Raw genomic sequence first — 25,654 nt, forward strand, 5'->3', positions numbered from 1 at the left:
AAATCCTTTAGTTAATTACCACACTGTTAAAAAAATACTCTGTTATAAATAAAAGTGCTGCATTGGAAATATGACTTGAGTAAAAGTATGTAGATGAACAGAAAAATGGTCCCTGTGACTATGCATTATTGTAATAGCAAGACTTTGTTCTTGTAGTTGGTTGAGGTGGGGCTATTTTAAAACTATTTTGTGTAGTAGGACTACAACTAATGATCATCTTTTTTATTATGGATTGATCTGCTGCTTATTTTCTTTATTGATTCTTTGGCTTAGAAACAATTTGAAAATAGTGACAAATGCAGGAACGAATCGACTAATCGTTTCAGCTGTAGCCTACTTCCACATAATGTTGGGAATATGAATAAATAAGAAAAACACATATTTAAAAACCTCTTTGTTTGTCTTGAATACAAACCAATTTGAATTAGTAAAATAACGTTTTTAAAATAATTATGGTGACGTCAAAATTACAATATTTCAGAAGGTGTCAGAAAATACTCAAGTCGAAGTAGAAGTACCTCACATTCTTACTGAAGTACTTTAAGTGAGTCACCCTCCGTGGTTGTGTTCCACCACTGAGCAAAGTGTTGCAATTCACTCGACTTGCTGTGGAACAATGTGTCTTATGTATCTTATGAGTGAGGTTAAGGCCTCGGTCATTAGTTGACACTTCTCCTCTAGTTAGTCTCCGAGCCCGCCCGGGCCGAGTAGTGCCGGTGGCCGACACTAGAGGCTCCTCCGCTGCCCGTCGTGTTTCGTTAGCTAGAGGCTAGCCCATGCTTTCCGCTGTAGCCGGTTGTTACGGGGATGGTTCTCCCATGAGGCGGGGGAGCGGGACTGCGTTTTCTGACTAAACACCAAGCGAAGTGGCGTGATCATGGCCGGGGTGTTCGACATCGATTTGGATCAACCGGATGAGAATGTCTCTGACGACGACCTCGAGGACGGGGTGAGTTAACGTTAACGTTGAGGCTAATGCCGCTGCTGTTAGCCGGTTAGCACGTCGAGGCCTGCGGTGCTAGCGCCACTGGCCAGGCAGGTATCCGTTAACGGACATGTCCTCATTCACCCCTTTCCCTCGGGATTGAGCAGTCCCCGTTACACGGTGTTTAGTAGAGACCTGGTTGCAGTTCCCTGCATTTAAAATGTCGTGCGAGCACAGTTCAGTTTCACCCCGTCTCGGTTCGGTACAGCCGCGTAATTAAGAAGTGTTGACGGCGGACAAGTTGGTGTTTCACGGCATGTGTTCAGGAAACCACCCGCTCGAGACGCACATGACGTTACCCGGCGAGGGGCACGGACGTCGCTATGGCAGCAATGTGTTGTCGACGGGGGAAATGGATAACGACGCCAGAAATAACGCAAGCCGAATACAAACGGAAAATAAGTGACCTATAACGCCGCGTTACATTTCACCGGGCGTCACTCACTAATGATACACGTCCGACAATGGAGTCAGCGGTCTGACTGCTGCATCGGCTTTAGTCTGCTGTAGAGACGTTACGGGACAGTGTGGGACGATTGGTGGTTCTTCCACTAACTCACATTAAACATGCAAATAAGTGGATATAAATGTGCTCGCAGCAGCAACAGGCTGACACCCTACCAATGCTAGCCGGACTGTGTAACCAACATGAACACACTGTTTGATAGCGTTCACTAAACGTGAACTTAGGAGTTTCTCATCAGATAGCGTTACTACCAATGACTCGTTAGCCGGTAGCGACCACATCCACACACGCGAGCGTTTTGCTGGTAAACGTGTGTCTACTTAACCAGCCCGGTCAGTCGTAACGTTACCCGTTAATTTAAAGCGAATACACTGACGCTAGGCTCAAGTAGTGGGGAAGGAAATCATGAACACTAAAAGTAAAACGCAATGTACCGTCCACAATATGATCTACAGGTAAGCTCGGGTTGTGGGTGAGTAACCCCGTGCCTCTTGTTTCCAGGGCCAGCTCAGTGAGTCCATGGACCAGTGCAGTGGCTTTGACTTGTAAGTACAACAGAACCATACCACCAGTTCACTGGCTCCCTGAAGGGGCAACACAGTCCTAACATGTCCACCTGGATGACTGAGCTGTCCTCTAGCAGTCGTGGATATCCTCTAGTGCTTTGACGGCTTCCATGTTGATGTTTTTACAGTACAAGTACTAACAAAAGCTTATTGGGTGACAACATAAAGGGGAAAACTAAACTTTAATTTCTCACATTGATGAATATATATATATTCTCACATTGATATATATATATATATATTATTAATAATACTGCTGTGTCTTTGAAATTGTAAACGCAATGTTAAGTGATTGTTTTAAATGTGATTTTCTTTTACTTTTTTTGTTTTGCCAGTAACATGGATGACTGTGAGAAGTTTGAAATTTCAGAGAACAGCGTCAACAAGGGAACAGAGCAGATCAGGCCTGAATGCTTTGAGCTGCTGAAAGTCCTGGGAAAAGGTGGCTATGGAAAGGTGAGGCATCTCTTTGGAAAAACGTGTGAATTTGATGAATTATGATGTAACATGACTTGAAATTTGAAGGTTGGATACATATATTGGGCGACTGTGGGTCAGTGGTTAGCAGGTCCTTCTTTCAATCCCCGCCCTACTCGATGTGTCCTTGAGCATGACACTTAACCCTGAATTGCTCCCTGTAGCTGTGTCTACGGTGTATGAATGTAACATGTAAGTCGCTTTGGATAAAAGCGTCAGCTAAATGTAATGAAATGTAATATATTCTTATTACATATATATATATATATATATATATATACCCCCATGACAAAGTGCCAGTTTACCTGTAGGTCTTGAATTAAATTCAGTTTTCTCATTAAAGGATTTGTAACACATTACATGATACCTTCCAGCTGTAGGCAGGAGGGTGCTCAACTTTTTGGTTCAGTTTTGGTTTCTATAATGTTAATATATCCAATCCTTTGTTGCTGCTTATCCAGGTCCTTGTCACATCAGTTAAACTAGTTTTATCAGCAGAAATTATGAACTGCTGGGATGTACAGAAAACATTTGATATGATATAGATTGTTATCTATGTGGTATTTAATAATGTCTTAAATCTAACTTGGTAAAGATACAAGCTGCAGATACCTGTGGAAATGTTTATGGATTCTGCTTGATATGATGTGCAATTTATACAGGTGTTTCAGGTTCGGAAGGTATCAGGTTCCACCTCCGGGAAGATATTCGCCATGAAAGTTTTGAAGAAGGTGAGTGAATGGGCCAGTTTAGCTGAATTTCTTTTTTAAGTCAGTGAGAATAATCTCATTAATTTTAGAGAGCAACTCAATTGCGTTCATTGTCCATCAATTAAAGGTGAGCCTAACTGCCCCCTATAGAGAGTAGTGTAGTGCTCCGTTAGAGGAATGGTGTCTGCATCATTTAATCCACATGGAAACAAAGACAAGTGGCGTACATCTATGAGCAATGAGCACATTAGATACTCCCAGTCGCCTGTATGTCACTGGGCCTTCTCTGGTGGAGGCTGTTTCCCATGGAGCTCCAGCTCTGCTGGTTCTGTTCAGCTCGACCTCCTCTCTGCAGCTGACACAGAGCCGATTCCAGACTTTGCTCGAAAAGCCAGCTCATATTCCCCGAAGTTTGAGGTTTTCTTCGGATAATGACTGTGTTTATTGGCTCCATGAGACTTGACTGTGGCTACCAACCTGGTGTGTGATAATTGCTTTGTTTCTGCAGCTGATGTCGAAGCTTTGACACAAGCTAATGGGGTCAAAGTTGTTATGAACAGTTTCACAGCCTGACTCGCTGCCTGCCGCTCTGTCCCCTGCCAGGCCATGATTGTGCGTAATGCAAAGGACACAGCTCACACCAAAGCAGAGAGGAACATTCTAGAGGAGGTGAAGCACCCTTTCATTGTGGACCTCATCTATGCCTTCCAGACCGGGGGAAAGTTATACCTCATCCTGGAGTATCTGAGCGGTGAGCATCGCTCGGCCCGATCAAACAAGCAGTACAGCTCACACCCCGTACATACACTCGCATGTTTTTTTAACATTTTACGAGCATGGAAAATTGAGTGTTGGATCTATCCTGCAGGTGGGGAGCTGTTTATGCAACTGGAAAGAGAGGGCATCTTCATGGAGGACACAGCCTGGTGAGTTAGCCGGTCTGTCACCAGGAAAGCCGTAACCATCTGGGATAACTATTGCCATGAGCTGACTAATTTACAGCGTTTCTGTTCGTGTCCTGAGAAACTAAATAAACAAGTCGAATCTAAATCTTGTTGAATCATTTCAGCCCACTTTCCACTCACTGCGTTTGTCCCCATATTGTTTACAATATAAACCCATTTCCAGATGGCAACCGTATGGGCATCTTAACCAACAGCCAGCGTTGCCCGTAGTCTCTGCACGGTCTTTTATTGCTGACTCGTGATGTACGGGCCAGATAAGGTCTCGGTGCCAGCGTGAGCCGTTGTCTCGGTCAGACTGATGCTAGCAAACTCGTTTTGGGGATTCTAAGTGGAGCATCCGTTTTATAAAAAACAGGCAGATATGTGACACTGCCTCTGAGGCAGTCACTTTGGAACGTGGACAAAACGCTTGCAGTATCTGCTGACCTGTTTTATAAATAAACACAGCCTGTAGATGAAAGTGTTGATTACATGAGCCAATAGGGGGCGGGGGGGGTTTGATAATCCCAGAATAACCTCAATGACATTGAGAATAACTGCAGATCACTGAGCGGGACATTCACAGACCTAGATAATCAGAAACGGATTCCCTTGATGTCAGCGAAGGTTTGCTGAAAGTGTGACCCGCGTCTGTTGACAGTTTCTACCTGGCCGAGATTTCGATGGCGCTGGGTCACCTGCACCAGAAAGGCATCATCTATAGGGACCTGAAGCCTGAGAACATCATGCTCAACGACAACGGTACGCAAACCTGAAGGGTCCCTCACAAGAAAGGGAATGTTATGGGGGGAAAAAAACAATTATTTCTACTGGGTAGGTTTTTCCTCATGTTCTCACTTTGGTCCCTTTTCCTTCTAGGACACGTGAAGCTGACCGACTTCGGTCTTTGCAAAGAGTCCATCCACGACGGAACGGTCACCCACACTTTCTGTGGCACTATTGAATACATGTATGTCCATGCATGATCTCATAAGGATGCACATTCGGGCACACTTCCTTCCCAGTCTGGTGTATCTGCTGTATCGTCGTGGTCATTCCCTTCTCCTTCCTCAGGGCTCCGGAGATCCTGATGAGGAGTGGACATAACCGAGCAGTGGACTGGTGGAGTTTGGGAGCGCTCATGTATGACATGCTGACAGGAGCAGTAAGTGCACACTAATCAACCCCATAGTCTCATTGCTAGAGGAAGTACAACTGTAGTCATTTCACGTAGGAAGCATTTGCCCCTGTTGCCAACTGTTGTTTCGGTCCTGCTACTTTTTCATAGCCCCCGTTTACCGGAGAAAACCGAAAGAAGACGATTGACAAAATCTTGAAATGCAAACTCAGCCTTCCGCCTTACCTCACGCAAGAAGCCAGGGACCTCCTGAAAAAGGTGAGTGAAGTTGGCCTTCTGCCTCGTGCTTTACTGGACTCTCATTCTTCACTCCTTGAACAAGAAAAGTGAGTCTCAGAGCTTTCTCTCTCAGCTGCTGAAACGAAACGCTTCGTTGCGTCTCGGGGCCGGACCAGGAGATGCTGCCGAGATCCAGGTAAATCCATCCGCCGAAAGTAGCGTCGCAACAGCATGTATGCAGTGTGTTAACGTATTGATCTGGGTCTCGATACAATAGCTCGGAAAATGAGAGCGCTTGTTGGAAAACCTTGTAGTAGTCATAACATAATAAAATCCCTGCTGCCGTCATTGTATTTCCAAGGCCCACCCATTCTTCCGTCATATAAATTGGGATGACCTCCTCGCTCGCAAAGTAGAGCCTCCATTCAAACCATACCTGGTAAGTTTGCATTTCTTTTTAAGCAGCAACATCGTCCGGGGCCAGTATTCTGTCCCTGCTAGATGATTACCTGCCTTGCTATTTGTTTTGTCAGCAATCGGCTGATGACGTCAGCCAGTTTGACTCCAAGTTCACCAGCCAGACTCCAGTGGACAGCCCTGACGACTCCACGCTCAGCGAGAGTGCCAATCAAGCCTTCCTGGTGGGTCAATGGCGCTCTACCTCCCAGCAAACAGTGGGCCTTTTCTGTCTCCCTGTCTCACTTTCTAGAGTTTCCAGATTGTTCACAACTTGATAACAAATTCTATCAAAGCAGATTTGGGATTGAGCATCTAAAGCAACGTTTACTCTTGCACTTTGCTATTTCTGTGTTGTCTGCAAACAGACATACAAACAGAGGCCAGCTCTGGACCCAATGTCTTTATTTACTTGGTAGGTCTTTTAATGCATCCCATCTGGTGTAGTCCTGTTGGCTTTCCTGGAAGCTTCTCTCACTGTTCCACCACATTGCATGATATGGTTTACTCAGGGTTTTATTGCTCATCATCAGCTGCGGGTTGTTTTGGGAAAGATGGTCTTTTGAAGAGGAGGACTCAGACCTCTCTCTGTTTTTGCCACCCCTCCCCCAGGGTTTCACATATGTAGCCCCATCTGTGCTGGAAAACGTCAAGGAGAAGTTCCCTTTCGAGCCAAAGGTGCGCTCACCACGGAAGTTCCCAGGAAGCCCCAGAACACCTGTGAGGTAACAGCAAGTCTTTGTTGTCTCATTCCAAGTCCATCTGTTGTATTCTTCCACATAGTTCAGACCTTGTAAAATGTAACCGTGTGAAATGTAAATGTAAATCTCTGGACCTAAACAAAGCTCCTTTCCGACGGCACACGTCCTGCCTTTCCGAGTCGGGGTCAGTGGTGTTAATCTTGAGTTGAATTTGAGATAAAAAGAGAACACAGATAAAGAAAATTGATAAGCTTCAGATTGTCTGTAGGTATGTGTTGTCACTGAACAGACACGCGTGATTTGCTCTGTGATCTTCTAAAAATACGGGCTGGTGCCTCGCAGACAATAGTGTCTCAAATATCCATTTATTATTTCCACAGTCCGCTGAAGTTTGTAGGAGGGGACTGCTGGCCCCGGGGACCCACTGGCCGCACAGTGCAGCCATCTATGGAGGTGTCATCGGTGGAGCAAATGGACACAAGCGGCGGTGGCTCTGAGGCCTCTGCGCCGCTCCCCATCAGGCACCCTTCAGGCATCAATGCGGGACCCTACAAAAAGCAGGCCTACCCCATGAACTCCAAGCGGCCAGAGCATCTACGGATGAACCTATGACGCTCTGCTCGCCCCACGAACATTAGGACTCTTCGAATTCCTCGTCTTCTTCCTTTTTTGTTTTTTCTGCTTTCAAAGAGACTTGTAGAATATTTTTTTCGAATTGACTGACACTGTCAGTGCCGATCACCAGCTCTTCCAGCAGCGCCTTCCCGTCCCTCCTGACTCAGCTTTGCCACCTCGGGCTGAAGCGGATAATCAGCAGTGAAGTACAGCAGATAAGAGTCGGGGGAAGTTGTGTGTGTGTGTGTGTGTGTGTGTGTGTGTGTGAGAGGTGCTCTTCCACGAAAGTGTCCTCGCTTGTTGTTTGGTGTACTCTACTGGCTTTATCATATGATTTACTGGTGCTCTTTTATCCCCAAGTCTGGTGAATGTTAATTCTAATGTTAGTGGCTCATTGCCTATGTCACAGTGAGAGAATTTGGTTACGGGGCTTTTATTTCACCCTCAACATGGCCTTTTTCTTTGTTGAGCAATCATCTTGTGAGAACTTGCAGGTTGCACTAGGTAGATTAGCAGTAGGTAGATTTACTGGATAACAATTCCACGATGAATACAGTGTTCCTTCATGTTTGAGGAAAACAATCAAATTGCCTTTGTCACTGGAGCGTGTGGTCAGGAGTAGGTGGAGCGCGAGTTACGGAAAAGCAGCTATAAAAAGACCGAAGTCAAACTTCAGCTGAAACATCACAAAAAGCACCACAATCAATACAATTGGCTAACACTGCTTCACTTAGTCTGGAGGCCTGCCCAGAAGCCATGTTCAGTTTCTTTCTGTTGAATGTAAACTGACTGTAGGCCTTTTTTCTTTTCTTTCTTTTCCGTAAATCTCCTGCGCTGCTTGGCTCTAATGACCCCTGCAGCATTATTTTGTTTAGCTCGTCTATTCATGCAGTCTCATTGGCTCTGTCACGTCGACGGGCCGACCCAAAGGACGCACCGCCACACTGATGTCACCGCCTCGGTTCAGTCGGTGTTCATGTCTTCGTGTATGCTTTTCGTGCATTCACAGCACCTGGGCTCTGGCGGTCGGGGTGAAACCCGGTTTGGGCTGAGATGTAGGACTTGTTGCTTTATGAGCCTCTGGAGTGAAGCCATTCAAATCCTCTTGAATATGATAGCTGAGAGTGAGCTTCAGTTTGAACGGCCCCCTGATGTTTCTCGTTATCCAAACACTTAAGAGTGGAAGGAATTGACCAAACAACCAAATCATTTTTTTGTTTGGTGGGAAGAAAACAAACCCTGGACATCGGCCATCGAAGTGTCGCTGGGTTGATTCAAGAACCCCAAGGTTCAACGGTCAAACACGTTTTAGGTCATACTGTCATATTCAACGGTCAAACACGTTTTAGGTCATACTGTCATATTCAACAGTCAAACACGTTTTAGGTCATACTGTCATATTCAACGGTCAAACACGTTTAGGTCATACTGTCATATCTGCTCAAACTGACTGTTTCCCACAATGATGCCCGCAGAGCCAGTTTATCCTTCCATGGTGTGTAGCTCCGTGTCCGTCTTGATTTTCTTCTTCTACCATTCCGGGACAACAATTGTGATTAAGACCAGTCGCTCCACTTTATACTCCGTTTTGTTAATTTGTTCCAATATTTATTTCAAGTGCCAATGTGTTTCCACTGTATTGTTCACACTATGCAAACTATGTATTTATTATGTAGTATTATTTAGGTCAAGCAGCAGAGTGGGTTTTCATTTGATTTGGCATTGTCATTTGAGACTTATTTTCCCATAACAATAAGCATGTACAGTATGATTTTTATTTCAACAGAACATGTCTTAGGCATTCTCAGATGCAACTTTTTCTTTTTCTTAATCCCAAACATTGAGGACGATTACCTAAATGACTTAAAGTATTTATTGTCTGGCTTGGTATCATATTGAAGGGGGACTGTCAGAAAAATATTTTAATATCTTAGACTTGAACTTCAGTTTGTATTTTGCGGTGCTTAAAGCAGGGGCAGTGATTTCGGGGGGTGACTGATGCTAATTTCTTTGCTCCGCGGTCGGTCGGTCGGGGTCGATACTGTTCTCCTGTTCAGTGAAGTATCTTCCACACCGAGTTGTTTGACAACCATCTTAACAAGCATCACCTCTGACTGAAGTGTGTTGAATAACAGTATTCCTGTTGCTCTGTTACCCCCTAGATCTGCCCTTTCAGATGGGGAATGTTATGCATCATGTATATGATGGAGTCAAAATAAAAAATATTGCAATGTGACAACATATGTTCATTTGAACTGTTGTCAGGTTATCTCAGGACATCAGGATCTCCTAAACCTCGATTGTCGCTTAAAGGTTTAGCTACTCAGCAAATAATTGATCCTCAGTTTGTTAGATAAGAAGAATCCCAAACATTCAAATGGTAGAGTTTTATTCAGATAGTTTATACATCTAAATGGATAAAAATAACAGTGAAATGATTTTGTCCATAATAAAATAGATGTTTCTCCCAGTCTTTGGTATTTACAAAAACAAGGCTGCGTCGCCTCTAGAAAAATAATGTGTGAGAATTAGTCTCCCACGCTCAGTTGCGTCCTTTTTATCAGACGATGAAAAGAAATGGGATCCAAAAGCCAAACTTTATCCATCACAAGGTTCTACTTTAGCCTGCCGTGGAGACATGCTGCCAAAGGTCAGGTCAGCACCGGGCCGTCTGATGTTCCCCTGTACTGGGCCTCCTCGAAGCCTTTGCAGTCCTGTTCAAGCTCAAAAAGCAGAATTCAGAAAGCCCTCTTCAACCGTTGATTATTACAAATGAGTCACTTCCAAAAAAAATGCAGAAACACAGGATGAGAAAGGATTTGTGTGTTGCATGTTTGTTCAATTGTGATGGAGGAAAAATATTTAAAATACTTTTTTAAATATATATATTCTCTGATGTTGCCATATTTACAAATAGCAGAAATTGAGAAAGTAGAACAATTTGCTGCCCAATAAGGAACGTTTATATCAAGAGTGAAGGTGAATAAAGTTAAAACAAAAAGGGAAAAAAATTTAATAGAAAAATCAAAAATCACTTGAGGGCATGACAATAATCAACTTTCTCTTGTCTGAGTGTGTAGGTACAAGTAGGGATGTGCTGGTAAATAAGCCATAAAAATGCCTACAGTAGGTGCGATGTGTGTGCCCTTACTGACCTCGGCCTGCAGGGGGCACAGCCCTCAGATGAGTCATTAAACAGTGTACAACATGTCAGTGGGGGTTGAAAGCAACAGAAAATCACATTACACATAAGCTTATACCAATGCCCTGCACCCAAAAGCCCTGTATCGATCAATAAATCTGCAGGTGTGGAGATGTGGCTCCGTCCCGCCATTTGTAAACCTTCTCTGTGATCACGATGCGGCAGAGAGGGCAGCTCTTCTCCCGGTTAAACCACAGGGCGATGCATTCGTCACAGAATATGTGCTGCACAGCGGAAAAACAACAAGTCAGCACGTCCTGCACGGAGCCTACAGGAGTAGATCTACGCAAGTGATGCACTACAGTTCATCCGATTCAGGAAAACAACGGGTCAGAGATATAGAAAACATGGGGTTATTATTACAGGAGCGGGGAGAGAAACTAAATTGCAGGAGTACAAAAGTGATTTAAAAACAAATACTTATATGAGAGATTTTCTCACGTAATACTGCTCCTGCTCAATGCATTTCCTGGACTGCTGTATGCTGTGATTAAGTTTGATCTAAATCTATTGATGCCCACACGGCACAGCAAGCTGATCAATACAGTTCACATTAAAAATACAACTACAATGATCACAGAGCCCTGCAGCGCACACTTGTTTGGTTTTACCTGACAGATCAGAACCCGGGGCTCCCTGTACTCTCCCTGACAGATGGGACAGACGTCTCCAGCCTCGCTGCACTGACTCCTAGTGGCTGCTGAGCCTGTATGCTGAGAAACAAAGAATACGTTGAAAACAGCTGCTTACTGAATGTGACCATTTATCAAAGAGGTTTGTTTACCACTGACCTCGCCTTTTACCAATATCCTCACGGTTTTCAGGAAAGACGCCCATTGTCCGTACAACCCTAAAAGCTGAAAGGGAGAGAATCACAACAAATGTTAAATAGAAATATATATTTTTAACATTAATAATACAAAGAAATATGACTGTTTAGTTTGACTCGTCACACCTTCAGTATGAGGTAGAGCAAAGCCAGCAGGACCCCCAGTGTGAGTCCAGGGGTACCGTCAACCTCCTGGTACGTGACCAGGTAGCGGAACCAAATCGGGACAGGTGCCGTGGCCTGGTGGACCTGGCCCAGCTCCTCACTCAGCATCACCCACCGCCCCTGGAGACATTTAAACGCACAAAATAAAAGCTACTCAACCTGCACAGCCTATACAAAACATCATTCTTTTCTTTTTTCTTCAACAATCCAAATGAGAAATCCCCCACTCTCACCTGGGTTCTGTATGTCACCAGTGAGGATGGCAGCAGCAGAATAAGGCACTTAATCCCCATAAAAAGGAACTTTATTATGAAGTTGGTGATGCCGACAGCCCAGAGAACCTCCCAGAAACCCAGCGGCTCAATGGTTGGGCTGAGGAAGATGAGGCTAGAAAGAAGTGGACAATCAGGTTAGCGCTTCACTAAACGGCTGTACAGGTGATCAAAGTCCTGCTGGATGACAGAGCTGCAGTAAAGTCACCCAGAGTATAAAGAAATGACCAGTGTATAAACAGCTGCCTACTCGCAACACACATACTCGTTGAGATTATAAGAACACGTCCTTGGTTACAGGAAATAGCCACAGTCATTGTTGTGGCTAACAGACACAACAATGAGATGAGGTGATGCATTAACTCATACCAATAGTGAAGGGTCTCGGGGAGAAAGGTGTAGTAAAGCAGGAGGGTGGAAGAGATCAGGAACAGTAGCAGCCATACACACTGCAGCTTTGAGTGACGGCCCTAGAGGAGAAACAGGCAAACACATGGTTTAGGAAATCGAACAGCGATAACTTGCACAAGGAATGTGTTCTCCTGTTCTCATCTTACCTGAAGAAAGACTTGAGTTTGAATGTTTTTATTCACATATAGAAAAGTTGTGAAGAGGCCAACCCCAACTGCTAGACCTGGTAAATGGAAAGAAAAGCGTATAATACGATGCCTTGTGTTCACAGCTGCAGCACTGGTGTCCGCTGCACTCCAACTCACCAAGAGCGTGTTGGATGACGAGTTTAAAACACACAATGACAAGGAAAGGAAGACTCTTTTGAAGCCAGCGGAAGAGACAGCGAAGCTCAGACAAGGAGGTGCTGGGCTCTCCGGAGTCCAGATCGGAGTCGGGCGGGTCAAGCTCGGCCTCCGAATTCGAGTGGTGTGGCAGCCGGTTGGGTCCGTGTGGCTGAGAATGGGAGTGGCTGTGGGAGTTGACTCTAGACCTCCTGGATGATGCGCCTCCACTGGACTCCCCGAGCTTGCTGGTCATGTTCACCCGCACCTCATTGCTCTCTGGGTTGGCGGCGGCAGCAGCAGCAGCACCACCACCAGGGGCCGGTGTCCTGGTAAGTTCTGGTTGCAGAGTTGGGGTTAAACCGTTTCCTGTATGAGCGCCCCGCTCACATGCGTCAGGCTGCATTACAGCAGGAGACTCCCTCAGTTTCAGCGCTCTTCTGGAATCAATCCTTTGACATAAAAGACACACCTTTTAAAGTTGTAGTCACAAAGTGTCCAGCATCAATTTACAAGTTGGACAATAGTTACTAATGGCAGTCGCAGTCGTCAGTTAATCTACGATATAGACTCTACATCACCATATTTCTTATCTTGTAACAGAGGGCTCCCAGCAAACAAAGTGTGTCAATACTAAGATAACCTTGTGATCATAGTGTAAACGATTATGTTGAGTTACTTTAACAGCTCTGCGGGGAGCAGTGTTACAAGAGCTATATGGATCTTTTTGTGTAATAACTTGCAGACTAAAAGCTGTCACGCTGACACATGAAGACAGCCATTGTGTGGTGTGAACAGGGATAATTATATGGTGAACTAAGTTAAATTGTCAAGCAGTCAGTTTATTAACCATCCACAACATCTCATCCAGGCTATGAGCGAAAGCGTATTGACCTAAATTGAACTTTACGTCGGCTACGTCAGTAATTTCGAGGCAATAAACCCAAAAAGTAGTGCTAGGCAGACCAGACCACCGCCTCCTACACAGAGCACTGCTGCCGTTAGCATTAGCTCGCGGCTAACGGGTCATCAGGCCAGACAGGCGGAGGGGAACGCTTCAGCTCACCTGTCATTCTGCACCCGGAGTTTCATGATAAGTTATTGGTCTCCATCTAACACAATGTCTCCGTCGCCAAACTAAATATAAGCAAAAGTAAATGAAAAACAAAACTAAGCTGTTGTGTTTTAGGCTAAACCATAAGCTGGTCGTTCAGACATCTTGACGTTGTTTACGACAGCAGACGTCGCGAACTTCTTCTGTGGATTTTTACGGCGCACCGGATGTAAAATGCTGCAGTGGCTCCACCTACTGGGACATTTTGAAATCACACGCAATAAATTATAACAATTAAGGGGAATGAACACGATTTAAACACACGCATAGCATTGTTATAACTACCTGTCACTTTTGACTGTAATATGTACTAATACTGTTATAATGTTACACATTGTACATATCATATACTCGGTCACTACGATGGACTCCTAATGGGTTTTGGCTACAAGCCCTACCTCATGACCCCTGGTGCAGAGCCAGCACCAGGCCCTCAAGCCCGTTTCAATGGGGCTCTTGCTCGAACGAGAGCCCGGATTGAAATGACCTTCGGCCAACTGAAGGCCAGATTCACATGTCTGCGGGGGCTGCGGGTGGCACCAGACAGGGCATGTGACATCACTGTGGCATGTGCAGTGCTCCACAATGTGTCTACAATCAGGAAGGAGAAGGTCCCAGTTATCATGGACCATCCTGAGGATGACCTAGAGCCAGTCCACTTGGATGAGCCGGTCTGGCTCTATTCTATTGGTCTATTCTATTGGTCCGCCTGTAAATGAAGGTGCACAAGAAATAAGAATTTCAGTTCAGTTCCAATTCATGCAAAAGCTCACAAATACTTTAGGCCAAGCTTTGCTTTACATCCAGCTGCCGATCAAGCAATGCAATCTCCTTGTGGAGCTTCCTCATTTTCAGCTGGCGGTACGCAATTTCTGTACGGTAAGTATCTCTTGTACAGCGTTCGATGTAGTCCAAATACCACTCACAAGGAGTGGGTTGGATAGGGGTATTAGTTTTCACAACTTCACCGATCACGAAGATCACAGGAGAACGCCGACAGCATCTCGTCATCGTCTGTACCGGCCTACTGTTAGTGAATTAGGAACTTTGGAAAATTGGCTTTTAAAAGACACACACACACAATGAACCCTGTATAGAATCATTCCACAATGATGCAGCAATATCAACTTACATCATTGGGCTCCTCTCCTCTGACCAACACTATGGGTGGTGGCTTCAGAAATATGACTTGAAGGTCCAGTCACTGCAAAATGTGACGATGGTTAACCAAATGACTAATTATGAAGGAAACTCATAGAATGCAGTGCACCTACCTTTGAGATAAGGCCTCCTCCCAGTACTGCCCACCTCTCCAGAGGAGCGGCCCACAGATATGCCCTCTATTATCGGCCTACCCCTATTGTGCTGGAGTGCCAGCTCCTCAGCAGGAGTCTTTGGTCCTCCCCCCGTCTCGACCATTTCAGCTAAAATATGAAGGACATGACACTGACAAGCTGTTCAATACATTACCGTGGCACTGCATTGACTCACCGTTCTGAATAATGTTCTTGTGCTTAGTTTTGACTTGCTCCCATGTCCTCTTGATGGCTGGGTTGCAACTACATGGGGGTTGAAAGCACTCATAATTATATGACAGTGTTATTCGTACACCATAGCATATCATTATGGTAGAACATGATTAAGGTGGACTCATGAGAAGAATGGAGAGAATCACACACAATTTATTTTCACTGCTTCAATTGATTGAATTGTTTGATTATGAATTATACATACATACATACATACAGACCCGCCCATTTACATATTCAAACTCCTACTTTTATATGATAATCTACACATACTGTACAAGTGTAAAACTGTAAATTACAAATAAATTAACGGGACTTTTGTGACTATAAGTGCGTTTCCAACCACACATTTTTAATGGTTTGTTCGGACCTGAAATGAGGCTGCCAAATATATAAAAAACTAGGCAAGTTAGCGACAGTATCAACAGCTGTTTCATGTCACTGAGTTGTTTTTGGGCAAAGACTGTACCTTGATGCTGTTGGGCACTCATGTTTAAGTGTCTCAATGTCCGTGAACTGCACGGCCTCTCATCTTAAAAACATTGTCCTGAGGAAGTTAAAAAAAACAAAAACCTCAAAAATGCCAAGGAGAGAAAAAATGTAAATGAAAAAAAGGTAGCCATTGCCCAGTGAAACTGTTTCTTTCTGCAGCGGCTTTGTATTCAGGCTTTATTGTCATGTTAAAACAGTAAAAAGGACCAAAAAACTAACTTTTGTCTAAAATACAAGGCTCTCATTAAGAGTATTTGAGTATTTAAACAGGTATGTCCACATTATTTTTATAATGTATGTGATTTGTGTATGAGGAAGTTTTTTATTTCAGTCTGAGGAAACCCTGTTAAATAAATAGTGGAGTATTACTGTACTTCCTGTTTGAGGCCACTAGGTGGAGCCACTGCTGGATATTTTCCCTTCCTTCTTCTAATCCCACGTTGGTGTTTTGAATAATTCATAACCTGCAAGTAACCACAAAGATATGCTTAATATTTGTTTAATTTAATTAAAAAAATTAAAATAAACTCAGATAACAGGGTGGACTGGATGTAACAGAGTGGAAATCATATCAGTGAACAATACATGTCATTAATGAAAGCAATTCATTTCACATTATAAATTTACAAATTATAAATGTAACTTCCATTAAATCATTAATCGTGAACACACATATTTAGTTTAAAAAGAAACAACAGCGGCTGCAGCTTGGTTACAAACTCTGGGGCAAATAAGGAAGAACAACATTGAACTGAAGTCATTTTGGTGGAAACATTGGCTGAACTTTCCAACTGTTTGTGAGCCACCAAGAAAACATCAACAACAGATTACTTGAACAGCTGTTACAGTACTAGTGAATCAAAAAGGTAAAATATTCACGTCTTAAAAAAAAGGAATCCCTAAATGTCAAAGAGAGGAGATCAGTAGAGGATGATGTTGAAGAAGAAAGAAGGATGCAGACAATTAACCACAATTCTTTTCTCAATTCAGTCATTCTTCAGTTATGGAACAAAATGTCAGTTTCTACAGTAAAACTAAATCAAGGAAGTATTGAGTTTAAACTGAAGAGAAACATTGCGGAAGAGAAAGAAGGTTACAAATGTTCCTCAGTTTCATCCCCTATGATAATTCAGCTCAAACCACAGTGCTGCATAGAGGACATGAAATACTTTGTAAAACAATTAAAACTCATATATATATATATATATATATATATATATATATGACAATACATAACACATGAAACACAAGACAATACCGGAGAAACTCACATCAAAGAATTTAAATTGATGTGTAGCTTAATCTTAGCTGAATACTATGTAAGCCCACTGTAAGAAAAAAAAAATGAGGATCCTGTAAGTCATAATAATGAGATGCTATCTCATTATAGAGATAGTAAGTCGAAATAATGAGATAGTATGTCATTATAATGAGATAGTTAGTCGAAATTATGAGATAGTATCTCATTATTATGACTTACAGGATCCTAATTTTTTTTCTTAAAGTGACAGTAATGGGCTTCCATACTTCCCCCTTTTGAAGTAGGACAGGCACGCGCAATTATTCTGATTACTGACGTCTGGTTCCAATTATCCTGATTACTGACGTCTGGTTCCAATTATCCTGATTACTGACGTCTGGTTCCAATTATCCTGATTACTGACGTCTGGTTCCAATTAACCAGATTGTTTGAGCGCGGATCAGCCTTTGAGAAACCGAGATAGCCTGATTTCAATCATCGGGTTAATTTAAGCTGGATAATAGGACATTTGATCGACTTAGTTGAACCACGTAAGATAAATAAATATATATATATACATGTATGCTTACTAGGATGTACAGGAAACTTGAAGTGTAGGAACACATGTGTAGGAAGCCAGTCCATACAGGCAAACAAATCCACCAAGGCAGATTCTACATAGCTGGGCCGCTCGCAGTCACCAGGGCCAACTGACAACAAGTGTGTGGAAAAGGGCCGGTCATGAACTGCAGGTCTGATGAGGAGAGTGGGAACAGGTGAGAGGGGACGTCATGGGACCAGGACTGGCAAGAGAGTCTGAGGACATCTAGTGGATGGTCGAGGATGGCAGGTCTGGGGAGTGAGCAGGAGCTGGAGGACCGAGAGCCAGGACGGGCAAAACCACAAACCCACTAGAAAGTCTCCCTCTAACGTCTAGATAGTTCAAGTGGATTGTCATCTTACACCAGAAACTGGAGGATCTTAGGGTTAGGACACCAACTTTATTAAGCTCTCTGTGTTGCCAGCTCTGCAAAAGTAATTCTCACACACCCAAATTGAAACTTTTATAATTTCATAAAGGAGGTATTTTTTCCCCTTTCCGGTTACTTTAAAACTAATGAATCTCTTGTTGTCTCTGCTGTCTGATTCGGGCTGGATCTCTTTCTCAGTTTCGGACTGTGGAGGTCCAGTTTAGTGAAAAAGACCCGCTGCTGTTCTGTCTTATTGCGTGTGTCTGTGCCTTATGAATGACTTTTTTAATAATCATTTCCAGTAATTTACTGATTCAATATTACGACCACCCAGATGAAGAACGTTTCTATACAATAGAGTGAGGAGTCTCTTGGTAGCAGTACATTCCCCGCAGCTCCCCAACCTCCTGCACCCCAACATCTGCTGCCATCACCCCCGGCTCCTGTGCTTCATTCTCTAGCCACAGCAGCCTGGCGTCAGGGTCTTCATCACAGAACTGGAGCAGAGCTCCTGAGCTCCGCAACACCTTCAAACTGTGTGCAGTCCAGCTCCACAAACTCCAGCTGAGAGGAAAGACTGTGAGCTTGAAAGGCTTTGGCTTGTTGGACTTGCATTAGTCGCACGGCTACGGGGTAAATGTCTGCACAAGTGACCCGGACCAGGAGAGGAGAGTGTCTGTAAATACAGAGCCCTAAAGCAGAAGTGCCACAGCCCATATACAGGACTTAGAGCAGACCATCTGGGTGGGGCTTGGCCTGCAAGAGGGGCATAATGAAGTCCCGGACAGCATCGAAGCCAAAGAACGACTGAAGGTTTTTGAAGGAGCTTGTCCTGCTGCTGTTCTCAGTGTGGAAGCGGTCCCACGTTGACGTAATGACGTAAAGAGAGTTTCTGCTGACAGACAGACAGACAGACTCCAGCTGTCTTTTTGTTGTTCACACCGACAATAAACATATTTTAACCAGATGGTGAATCAAACAACAAATCAAATATATAACTTGAGTTTAATCTGAAACTCCAGTGACGTTGAGAATAATCATGTCAGTCCGATCAGGTGCAACTTCCAATCAAATAACTGATGAACAATTGGGGAAAGGATGGGGGGGGTTGTTGAGCGTTAAACAAGCCTGCTCTCATGCATCCTCGTTCATGGTTTTTTTATTATTTATTTTCTATTCCTACTCCCTGATTTGAACGTCTTCCAGGCTCTTTCCTCACGAGATGAGACGTCATTTCAAATAATCTATTAACTCGTTTTTTGTCAAAACAGTTTCAATAACAAAACAAAATGTTTGATGAATAAACCTGTGTAAAAAAAATGATGTATATATAATTTCTGCTTGCATTCCTCTGATTTCATGTGTTTTTATGTTCCATCTGTAATCCTTAATGTTGTTGTGTAAATGTAATTTAAATTCACCCACGTGCCGTCCTCTTTGTTTACCTTTTTTTTTTTTTTTACGTCTCCATGCATTCATTGGTATCTGCGTGCTTAACATCCCATTGCTATGACTTGTGGGTAATTTCCTCGCGGCAAAGTCGGCATCTAATGCTGACTTACGGAAAGGGTTCATAAAGGGCTCACAATGTCTGCCAGAGAGCTCGCAAACACTCGACAATGTGACAGCGGGACAGAACTAAACCCTCCCGGAGAGCGCCTCAAAGTTTGTGAGTCCGTGATTGGAGATTGGGTCTGATAGTCCAAAAATGTCCTTAAGTCTAACCCTAACCCCTTTACTTGACCTCTGTGGAAAACGTCACGGGGTCAAGGAAAGATGGGAAGGAGAATTCATGAGGAGTTAGGAAAAGACAACCACGCTTATGTCATGAAAAATGTAATAGCTAAAATATCATAATAAAATATGTCATAAAAAGACATAGTACAGTGTGTTATATCGTTATCATGATGAGTTCAAGTGTTATCTTGTAAAATGTAGTACTGGTGAGAAACCTGTTTGTGTTGAGTTGTCTGTTTTCTCACATCTGGCCGGTTTGATAGAGCTGCAGGGAAGACATCAACGACATCAACAACAACAAAAAGACAGCTATGGTAAATACATCCAAACACCGTGATTTAACATATTCACACATCCACACTAGGACGGACATCAACACGTAACTGATTTATTCTACCAACCATGCAAAGCTCTTTCACTAGTTTCTCATATTGGAAAAAATGCTAACGCTTTCATGCCAAGAGTTATATGAGAAGATTGATAGCACTGTCATACTTGTTTGAGGAACATGTAGCTGGAGCTAGCTGCGTGTTAGCTTAGCTTAGCATAGAGACTGAAAACAGGCGGCTTTCCAGTCTTTCCATTTTGTCCGAAGCTAAAAGAATCCCCCTCAAAAGCTAAGAAATGAACTCGTCATATCTCTATGTTATCTGCAGGACTATTTATTGGCCGGGGCGCTGTGAATCCCTGAAGTCTTGATTTACACTGTAAAGCGGCCCCCATTACACCCGTCCAAGAACTAGTCTAGTCCATGACCCACGTAAAACCACAATCTGTCAAATGTACATCTACATTTTGTTGTCATATATTTGTCTACAAAAAAAATCTTCCACACACAAAAAGAAGGACATGCAGAAGTATAAATTGGAGATTTTTTGGTGACTTTACTCTAATATTTGAAAGTGAGGGCAAAAAAACACAATAACACAATAATTTGATTTTCAGACAATAAACCGCCGCTAACTATTGCGCTGCGATATGTGCTTTGATTTGTACTGAAAGAATGAGTAAATAAAACAGTGTGTCTGTCTCTGTAAGAGGGGCACAGCCAGCTAACAAACTTAGGGCCTGAACATGTTGTCAGTCTTCCTCTAGGCTCCTGGCCAGCCATCTGTGTTTTCATCCAACAGCCATGGCTGCCTGCCTGCTTGTGATCCCCCGAAGCTTAAGGCAGCTGATATGATCTCCCACAGTTTAATAAATTGGAAGAATCAAAGCAGAGGAGAGAGGAAACTGATATTGAACTTTTCATAATCTCCTCTGTGCCAAACTGAGTTCAGTGACTTATACAGTGCCCTCCAGTTCCTCCAGTAGGATTCAGCTTGAAGTAACGAAGGTGCCTTTGATGGCTCGGTGGTTCAAGGGCCAGATTTAACTCTGAACCCGTTACTGTCACTCATTCTCACTGTTACAGGTCTGAACCTTAAGTGTAAGAAAACACTTAACACTGCATTCATGTTTCTATCTGAGTAAAAGTATAGAATAAAAAAAAGTAGCTTCAGCAAAATAAATTGACCAATATGTTTTTACAGTATTGTCATTGGTTTGGATGTAGCAAGTTGACCTACTTCTACAACAATCTCCTGGTTTAAACTTTAACAATGCAAGTTTTTCATATGTTTTTTAAAATGTAATATCTAAATCCCCAAATGCCTCGAAATTATTGCTGTCAAATAAATGTTGTGGTGTAAAAAGGTAATATTTACAGTAATAGTACATGCAAATGTACTTACTTTAACCTGCTTTACATCACTAGGATTGGTACAATATACTCTTTTATAAGACACAACCATGAGTGCATTCTTCTTTGTTTTGCAGGGTTGCTTTGCATTTTTTTGTGGGTATTTTACATGTTGGTTGCTTTGAATATTGTATTCAATAGTGGCTATTGAATTCCACATCTTTGTAATATTTGCGTCATTCTCTACCAATTAGAGCTTGTGAATAACATCTGGGGAATCAGCAACAATGGCTGACAAATTCCTTTTTAAAATTCAACTCAACGCAATGCTTCCAAAGCTTAAAACTCTTCAATTCAAATTCTCTTTCAATGACAACAAGGAATCATCACATACAATCATAAAATATAACCAGTATCTTTTTTCACACAGAATGGGATCTGAGCCTTGATTGAAGGTTTTTAGCTGTAGTGCTTTGACCTGTTTCTGTAAAGGAGGGTTTCTTTCCTCTAATGTCTGCCTTGGCATTGCCCAGACGCCTGAAGTCGGCCATGGTGGTGAAAGGAGGTTAATGTACTCCGGCTGTGAGAGCTGTTCCCCAGCTCTATCCCTGTGATTGTGTTATTGCTCTATAGAATTGTCAGTGGAGTTGTGCTGCCTCAGTCAAGGCATCAGAGCCAAGTCTGTGGAGGGAGGTTAACTTTACACATAAATTGCTATCTGCCAAGATGAATGGAGCTCGCCAGTGAGTCGATGAGCAGAGCAGTGACCTGACATTGCTTCTGACAGACGGCGTACTTCCTCCGTCATCTTTCTCCCTTCCTTTCTCTGCACGCGGTGCCAGTTGCTGCTTCCTCTAATGGCTCACTGAAGCTGCCAAAAATGCAATGGTAGCGCTGTCCTGTCTTGTATACAATCGTTATGTGTGTGTGTGTGTGTGTGTGTGTGTGTGTGTGTGTGTGTGTGTGTGAATACACATCAAAGTAATTCACGGTTTTCAACTGGCTCGTCACTTGGGCTACTGTCATGGACATTTACTCTATTAAATAACAATTGAGTATCTGAGTGCATATTGATTTGTTTTCGAGAGCAATTTCCAAAATAGGAAAAAGGTAGAAATTGACGGGGGGGGGGGGGGGATATCCTACAATTTCTAATAAAACATGCAAGTTTAGTTATGGTTGTTATGCACCAAATGACTATGTTGCCGTGTGTACAGACATGACACCAAGCAGGCTTGTGTTTGTGGTATTTGGGGGATGGGGAGAGGAGGATTGGCTGGTCTTTTAGATCACCTTCATGACAATTGAGACCTTTAGAATCCATAGTTGGCTGGTTGTTAGTGTCGAGAACGGCCAAGGTAGCTCATAGAGAGATACTCAACTTTAATACATTACTGATTACACAATGAACAGCGGCAAGGCTGTAATCTGTCTGAAACTGTGATGATTTGATAGGACACATGCCAGGCATGTGTCCTATCAAATCATGTGTTTTGTAAAGAAACCCTCCACAGGGTTGTCCACATTATGTCAATGGTGAAGAATTCCTGAGCCGACAATGTCTGTGTTGAAAGCACCATTTTCTCCTCTGCAGCCTTGATTTATGTCTGTGTATCCCAGAGGAGTCTGCAGTGTGTCATGTGGCTGTGTGTGTGTGTGCTGTGTGTGTGTGTGTTCTGTGTCCTGTGTCTCGCAGGTGTTGTGGGGATTTCATAAGCAATACAATGTGTGAAGCTGGTCTCTTAGACATTTCACATAACGCTATTTTCTGTCGGATTGCAGTGAAGAAATCCTCGTAATCTCTGCTCTGGGACTTGTGTGAGTGTTCAGAGTGGAGTTCTCCCATCTTTCAGTCAGACATAAACCTTTTAGGATGGCAAGTCTTTAATCCGTTTATCAAATTGATTGAGGGTTATGAAACAGGGTCTTTATAGACAATAATGTCCTTTACTTGGGTTTTAGATTGTATTTTTGTATTGACATTCGGCATCTACGACTACATTACTGCCTCTGATTACAACTGGATGTGTCGGCCCATGCTTCTTTTCCCAAACACGCAACACATAAACAACAAATTAATCAACATAAATGAGCCAGTGGGGTTAGATTATTATTTGATTGATTATTGTTAATTTACAGTGCAAATGAACTTCTTTCATAATTGTTCATCTCGTGCAGCAATCTTTATTCAGTCTTGTGTTCCTTTTACAATCATGACATATAACATTTCCAAAACATTTCCAAAACGAGAAGCTGCACTGCAAACATTTTTGATTATTTAATTTATTAATTGTATTCTCTACTCACATCCTGTCTTTCTATTGTTTTCAGTTGTCAGCAGTTTCCCACCGACTTGTTATGTGGAAAGAAGAAAGACGAGGGAAGGTAGACGATGACTGGCATCCAGGTTTCCTTTATAGGCCACTTATTCAGGTATGTCCTAAGACAAAATGACATGCCCATACACTGCCGTTCAAAGGTTTGGAATCAGCTGTTATATTTATGTTTTTCCTTCAATATTGAGAATTTTAAAAGTGATAAAACCAGTATAAATTAGACACCAAAACTATTATTTACATTTGCAATAGTGTTGGCTCCAAGTCGAACATACGTGTCGTCGATATCCCCACAGTGTTGCATCACAGGGGAAAGTACTGTTTGAACTTGGATTCTAAATTGTTGTTTTCCTGTCCGGAAAAGCATAAATGGGTCTACTCCAGTTGACCCAGTGGTTCATTTGAATCGGTTAAAACTGGGATTCGTCAGTCCATATTACGTTCATCTGAAATTCCCTGATCAAGCTCCAATATTGCCTAAGAGGTGTCTACAATCCTAAAATCCTTTCTCTTGTTATGTGTGCTCACAAAGGTAATCTTAATAAACAGATTCTGGATTTCCTCAGATAGCTGATGGGTTCTGAGATTGCAAAGACAGAAATCGTGACCAACTGGATTTCCTTAAATACACCAACTCCGAAAAAGATTGATTACTGAAGCAATACAAATTATATATTTGGAAGAATTAGAGTTACTTATTTTTCGGTCAGTGCTGTTCTACATATTGATATCTTACCTTTGCTGTTAGGTTAAATGTTTGGGACTGGTATTGTTTGAGGGGTGTTTGTTTAGATTTGCATATTGGTTTGGAGGGGGTTTGAACTGGCAGGATGGATATGCTGATTCCTTGTTAGAATTGTGCATCTTTTGTTTTTATGTTCATATTTTGTAAAAAAAATATTTGAAAGTACAGTACATGCATACATAACCAGTTATTTAAAAATCACGCATTTTTGGACCACCCTTTGAGTGCGTTCAATCAAAACCATCGCTGATTTTAACATAATGCATTTTTGACTGACAATCATCCTGTCAATCCGCACCGATTACAGTCTGACAGTTTAAAAAGGTAAGAAACATGTAATTTAGCTTCAACGTGATCATGCACTGCAAATACACTTTGCAATTGTTAATGTCAATCAAAGAAAATGAATAGATTGTGTTTGACGACCATAACGTTGGTATTTTACCACTAAACTGCTGGTTTGTTCTCTGCTCCAAGCAAAGCATGTTGTCGGGATAAGCAACAGAAAGAAAACATATACTTATTAAATCTGCAAGATTTTATGAACTAAGAACAATGGAGGAATTTTCATGTAGAGGCATGGTAGCCTCCTTAATGATTACATTTTGTATTTGTATAGCACCATTCTTACATAGAATACAATTCAATGCACTTTACATCAAACGATAGGTCTCAGTTATCCTCACAATTGTTGAGAAATCCCAGAAGACATTGCATTTTGTGGCTCTGTGTTTAGCCTCCGTGGCATAACTACGGACATCGCCTCAGACAGAGATCCCCATTTCAAGTCTGGAAAGCTTTCTGTCAGAGCCTCTGTGAGTCTGACCTCCTGTTAGCATCCTCGGGCCAACGGGCAGATGGAGGCAGGACCTGGAGGCCGGACCTGGAGGCCGGACCTGGAGGCCGGACCTGGAGGCAGGACCTGGAGGCAGGACCTGGAGGCAGGACTTGGAGGGGTCCTGCATCCGGTGTGGACATATATGCCCACACCGGATGCAGGACCTGGAGGCAGGACCTGGAGGCAGGAGTAGCTGGAGAGGAGAAAGGAGAGCGGGTAGCAGATGACTGGATCGTTCGATAGCAGAAACGTAACCAAAACAAATAAAAACTGTTACTGCCCTCACGATTGTGTGTGTGTTGCCCTCTTTGGTGCCTGCCCGAGACTCAAACTTGTCACACTATCCTTTCACTAATAAGTCAATCAAAGTGCTTTCCACACATCTTACCCCATTTACAACAGACGTTTATGTAGAAACAGTTTTACACTGTATACAATAATAAATAAATATTAAAAGTGAACTGAGAAGGACTTTGCTCTGATTGTCCAGTA

At 42.9% G+C, this 25,654-nt stretch overlaps 2 protein-coding genes and 1 pseudogene across 5 annotated transcripts; 1 reads left to right on the forward strand and 2 right to left on the reverse strand.

The window, feature by feature from the left end:
* Nucleotides 1-542: 542 nt before the first annotated feature.
* Nucleotides 543-9,532, forward strand: rps6kb1a (ribosomal protein S6 kinase b, polypeptide 1a). 4 transcript variants are annotated; one of them, XM_034549651.1, is made up of 15 exons: nucleotides 543-949; nucleotides 1,953-1,996; nucleotides 2,388-2,473; nucleotides 3,157-3,225; nucleotides 3,808-3,955; nucleotides 4,073-4,130; nucleotides 4,810-4,910; nucleotides 5,028-5,118; nucleotides 5,223-5,313; nucleotides 5,437-5,544; nucleotides 5,639-5,701; nucleotides 5,867-5,944; nucleotides 6,039-6,146; nucleotides 6,574-6,686; nucleotides 7,043-9,532. In XM_034549651.1, exons 4-15 carry the CDS (start codon nucleotides 3,208-3,210, stop codon nucleotides 7,272-7,274), a joined length of 1,209 nt encoding a protein of 402 aa, XP_034405542.1. In that variant the 5' UTR covers nucleotides 543-949; nucleotides 1,953-1,996; nucleotides 2,388-2,473; nucleotides 3,157-3,207; the 3' UTR covers nucleotides 7,275-9,532. The 4 variants fall into 4 exon arrangements, with proteins under 4 accessions (XP_034405542.1, XP_034405540.1, XP_034405541.1 ...); XM_034549649.1 differs by having other exon boundaries at nucleotides 545-949; nucleotides 2,353-2,473; XM_034549650.1 differs by lacking the exon at nucleotides 543-949 and adding an exon at nucleotides 1,044-1,869 and having other exon boundaries at nucleotides 2,353-2,473.
* Nucleotides 9,533-9,649: 117 nt separating this feature from the next.
* Nucleotides 9,650-13,740, reverse strand: rnft1 (ring finger protein, transmembrane 1). Its single transcript, XM_034549653.1, has 9 exons — nucleotides 13,546-13,740; nucleotides 12,462-12,931; nucleotides 12,303-12,379; nucleotides 12,115-12,215; nucleotides 11,707-11,860; nucleotides 11,435-11,593; nucleotides 11,271-11,336; nucleotides 11,091-11,192; nucleotides 9,650-10,703 (listed from the first exon to the last, which is right to left on the reverse strand). Exons 1-9 carry the CDS (start codon nucleotides 13,569-13,571, stop codon nucleotides 10,569-10,571), a joined length of 1,290 nt encoding a protein of 429 aa, XP_034405544.1. The 5' UTR covers nucleotides 13,572-13,740; the 3' UTR covers nucleotides 9,650-10,568.
* A 4,432-nt stretch (nucleotides 13,741-18,172) lies between these two features.
* On the reverse strand, nucleotides 18,173-25,555 carry LOC117742895 (annotated as a pseudogene).
* Between the last annotated feature and the right edge of the window lie 99 nt (nucleotides 25,556-25,654).

This window comes from Cyclopterus lumpus, chromosome 14, assembly GCF_009769545.1.
Source record: "Cyclopterus lumpus isolate fCycLum1 chromosome 14, fCycLum1.pri, whole genome shotgun sequence".
NCBI lineage: Eukaryota > Metazoa > Chordata > Actinopteri > Perciformes > Cyclopteridae > Cyclopterus > Cyclopterus lumpus.

Bases quoted from the DNA above. Each gene is read 5' to 3' on its own strand.
- rps6kb1a (XM_034549649.1), top strand. From the start codon at position 878: ATGGCCGGGGTGTTCGACATCGATTTGGATCAACCGGATGAGAATGTC. The intron at 4,131-4,809 runs GTGAGTTAGCCG...GTCTGTTGACAG, and splicing joins TTCATGGAGGACACAGCCTG to TTTCTACCTGGCCGAGATTT. The intron at 5,314-5,436 runs GTAAGTGCACAC...ACTTTTTCATAG, and splicing joins ATGACATGCTGACAGGAGCA to CCCCCGTTTACCGGAGAAAA.
- rnft1 (XM_034549653.1), bottom strand. From the start codon at position 13,571: ATGAAACTCCGGGTGCAGAATGACAG. The intron at 11,861-12,114 runs GTATGAGTTAAT...ACTTCTTTCTAG, and splicing joins CCCGAGACCCTTCACTATTG to CCTCATCTTCCTCAGCCCAA. The intron at 11,193-11,270 runs GTCAGTGGTAAA...TTTGTTTCTCAG, and splicing joins GGATATTGGTAAAAGGCGAG to CATACAGGCTCAGCAGCCAC.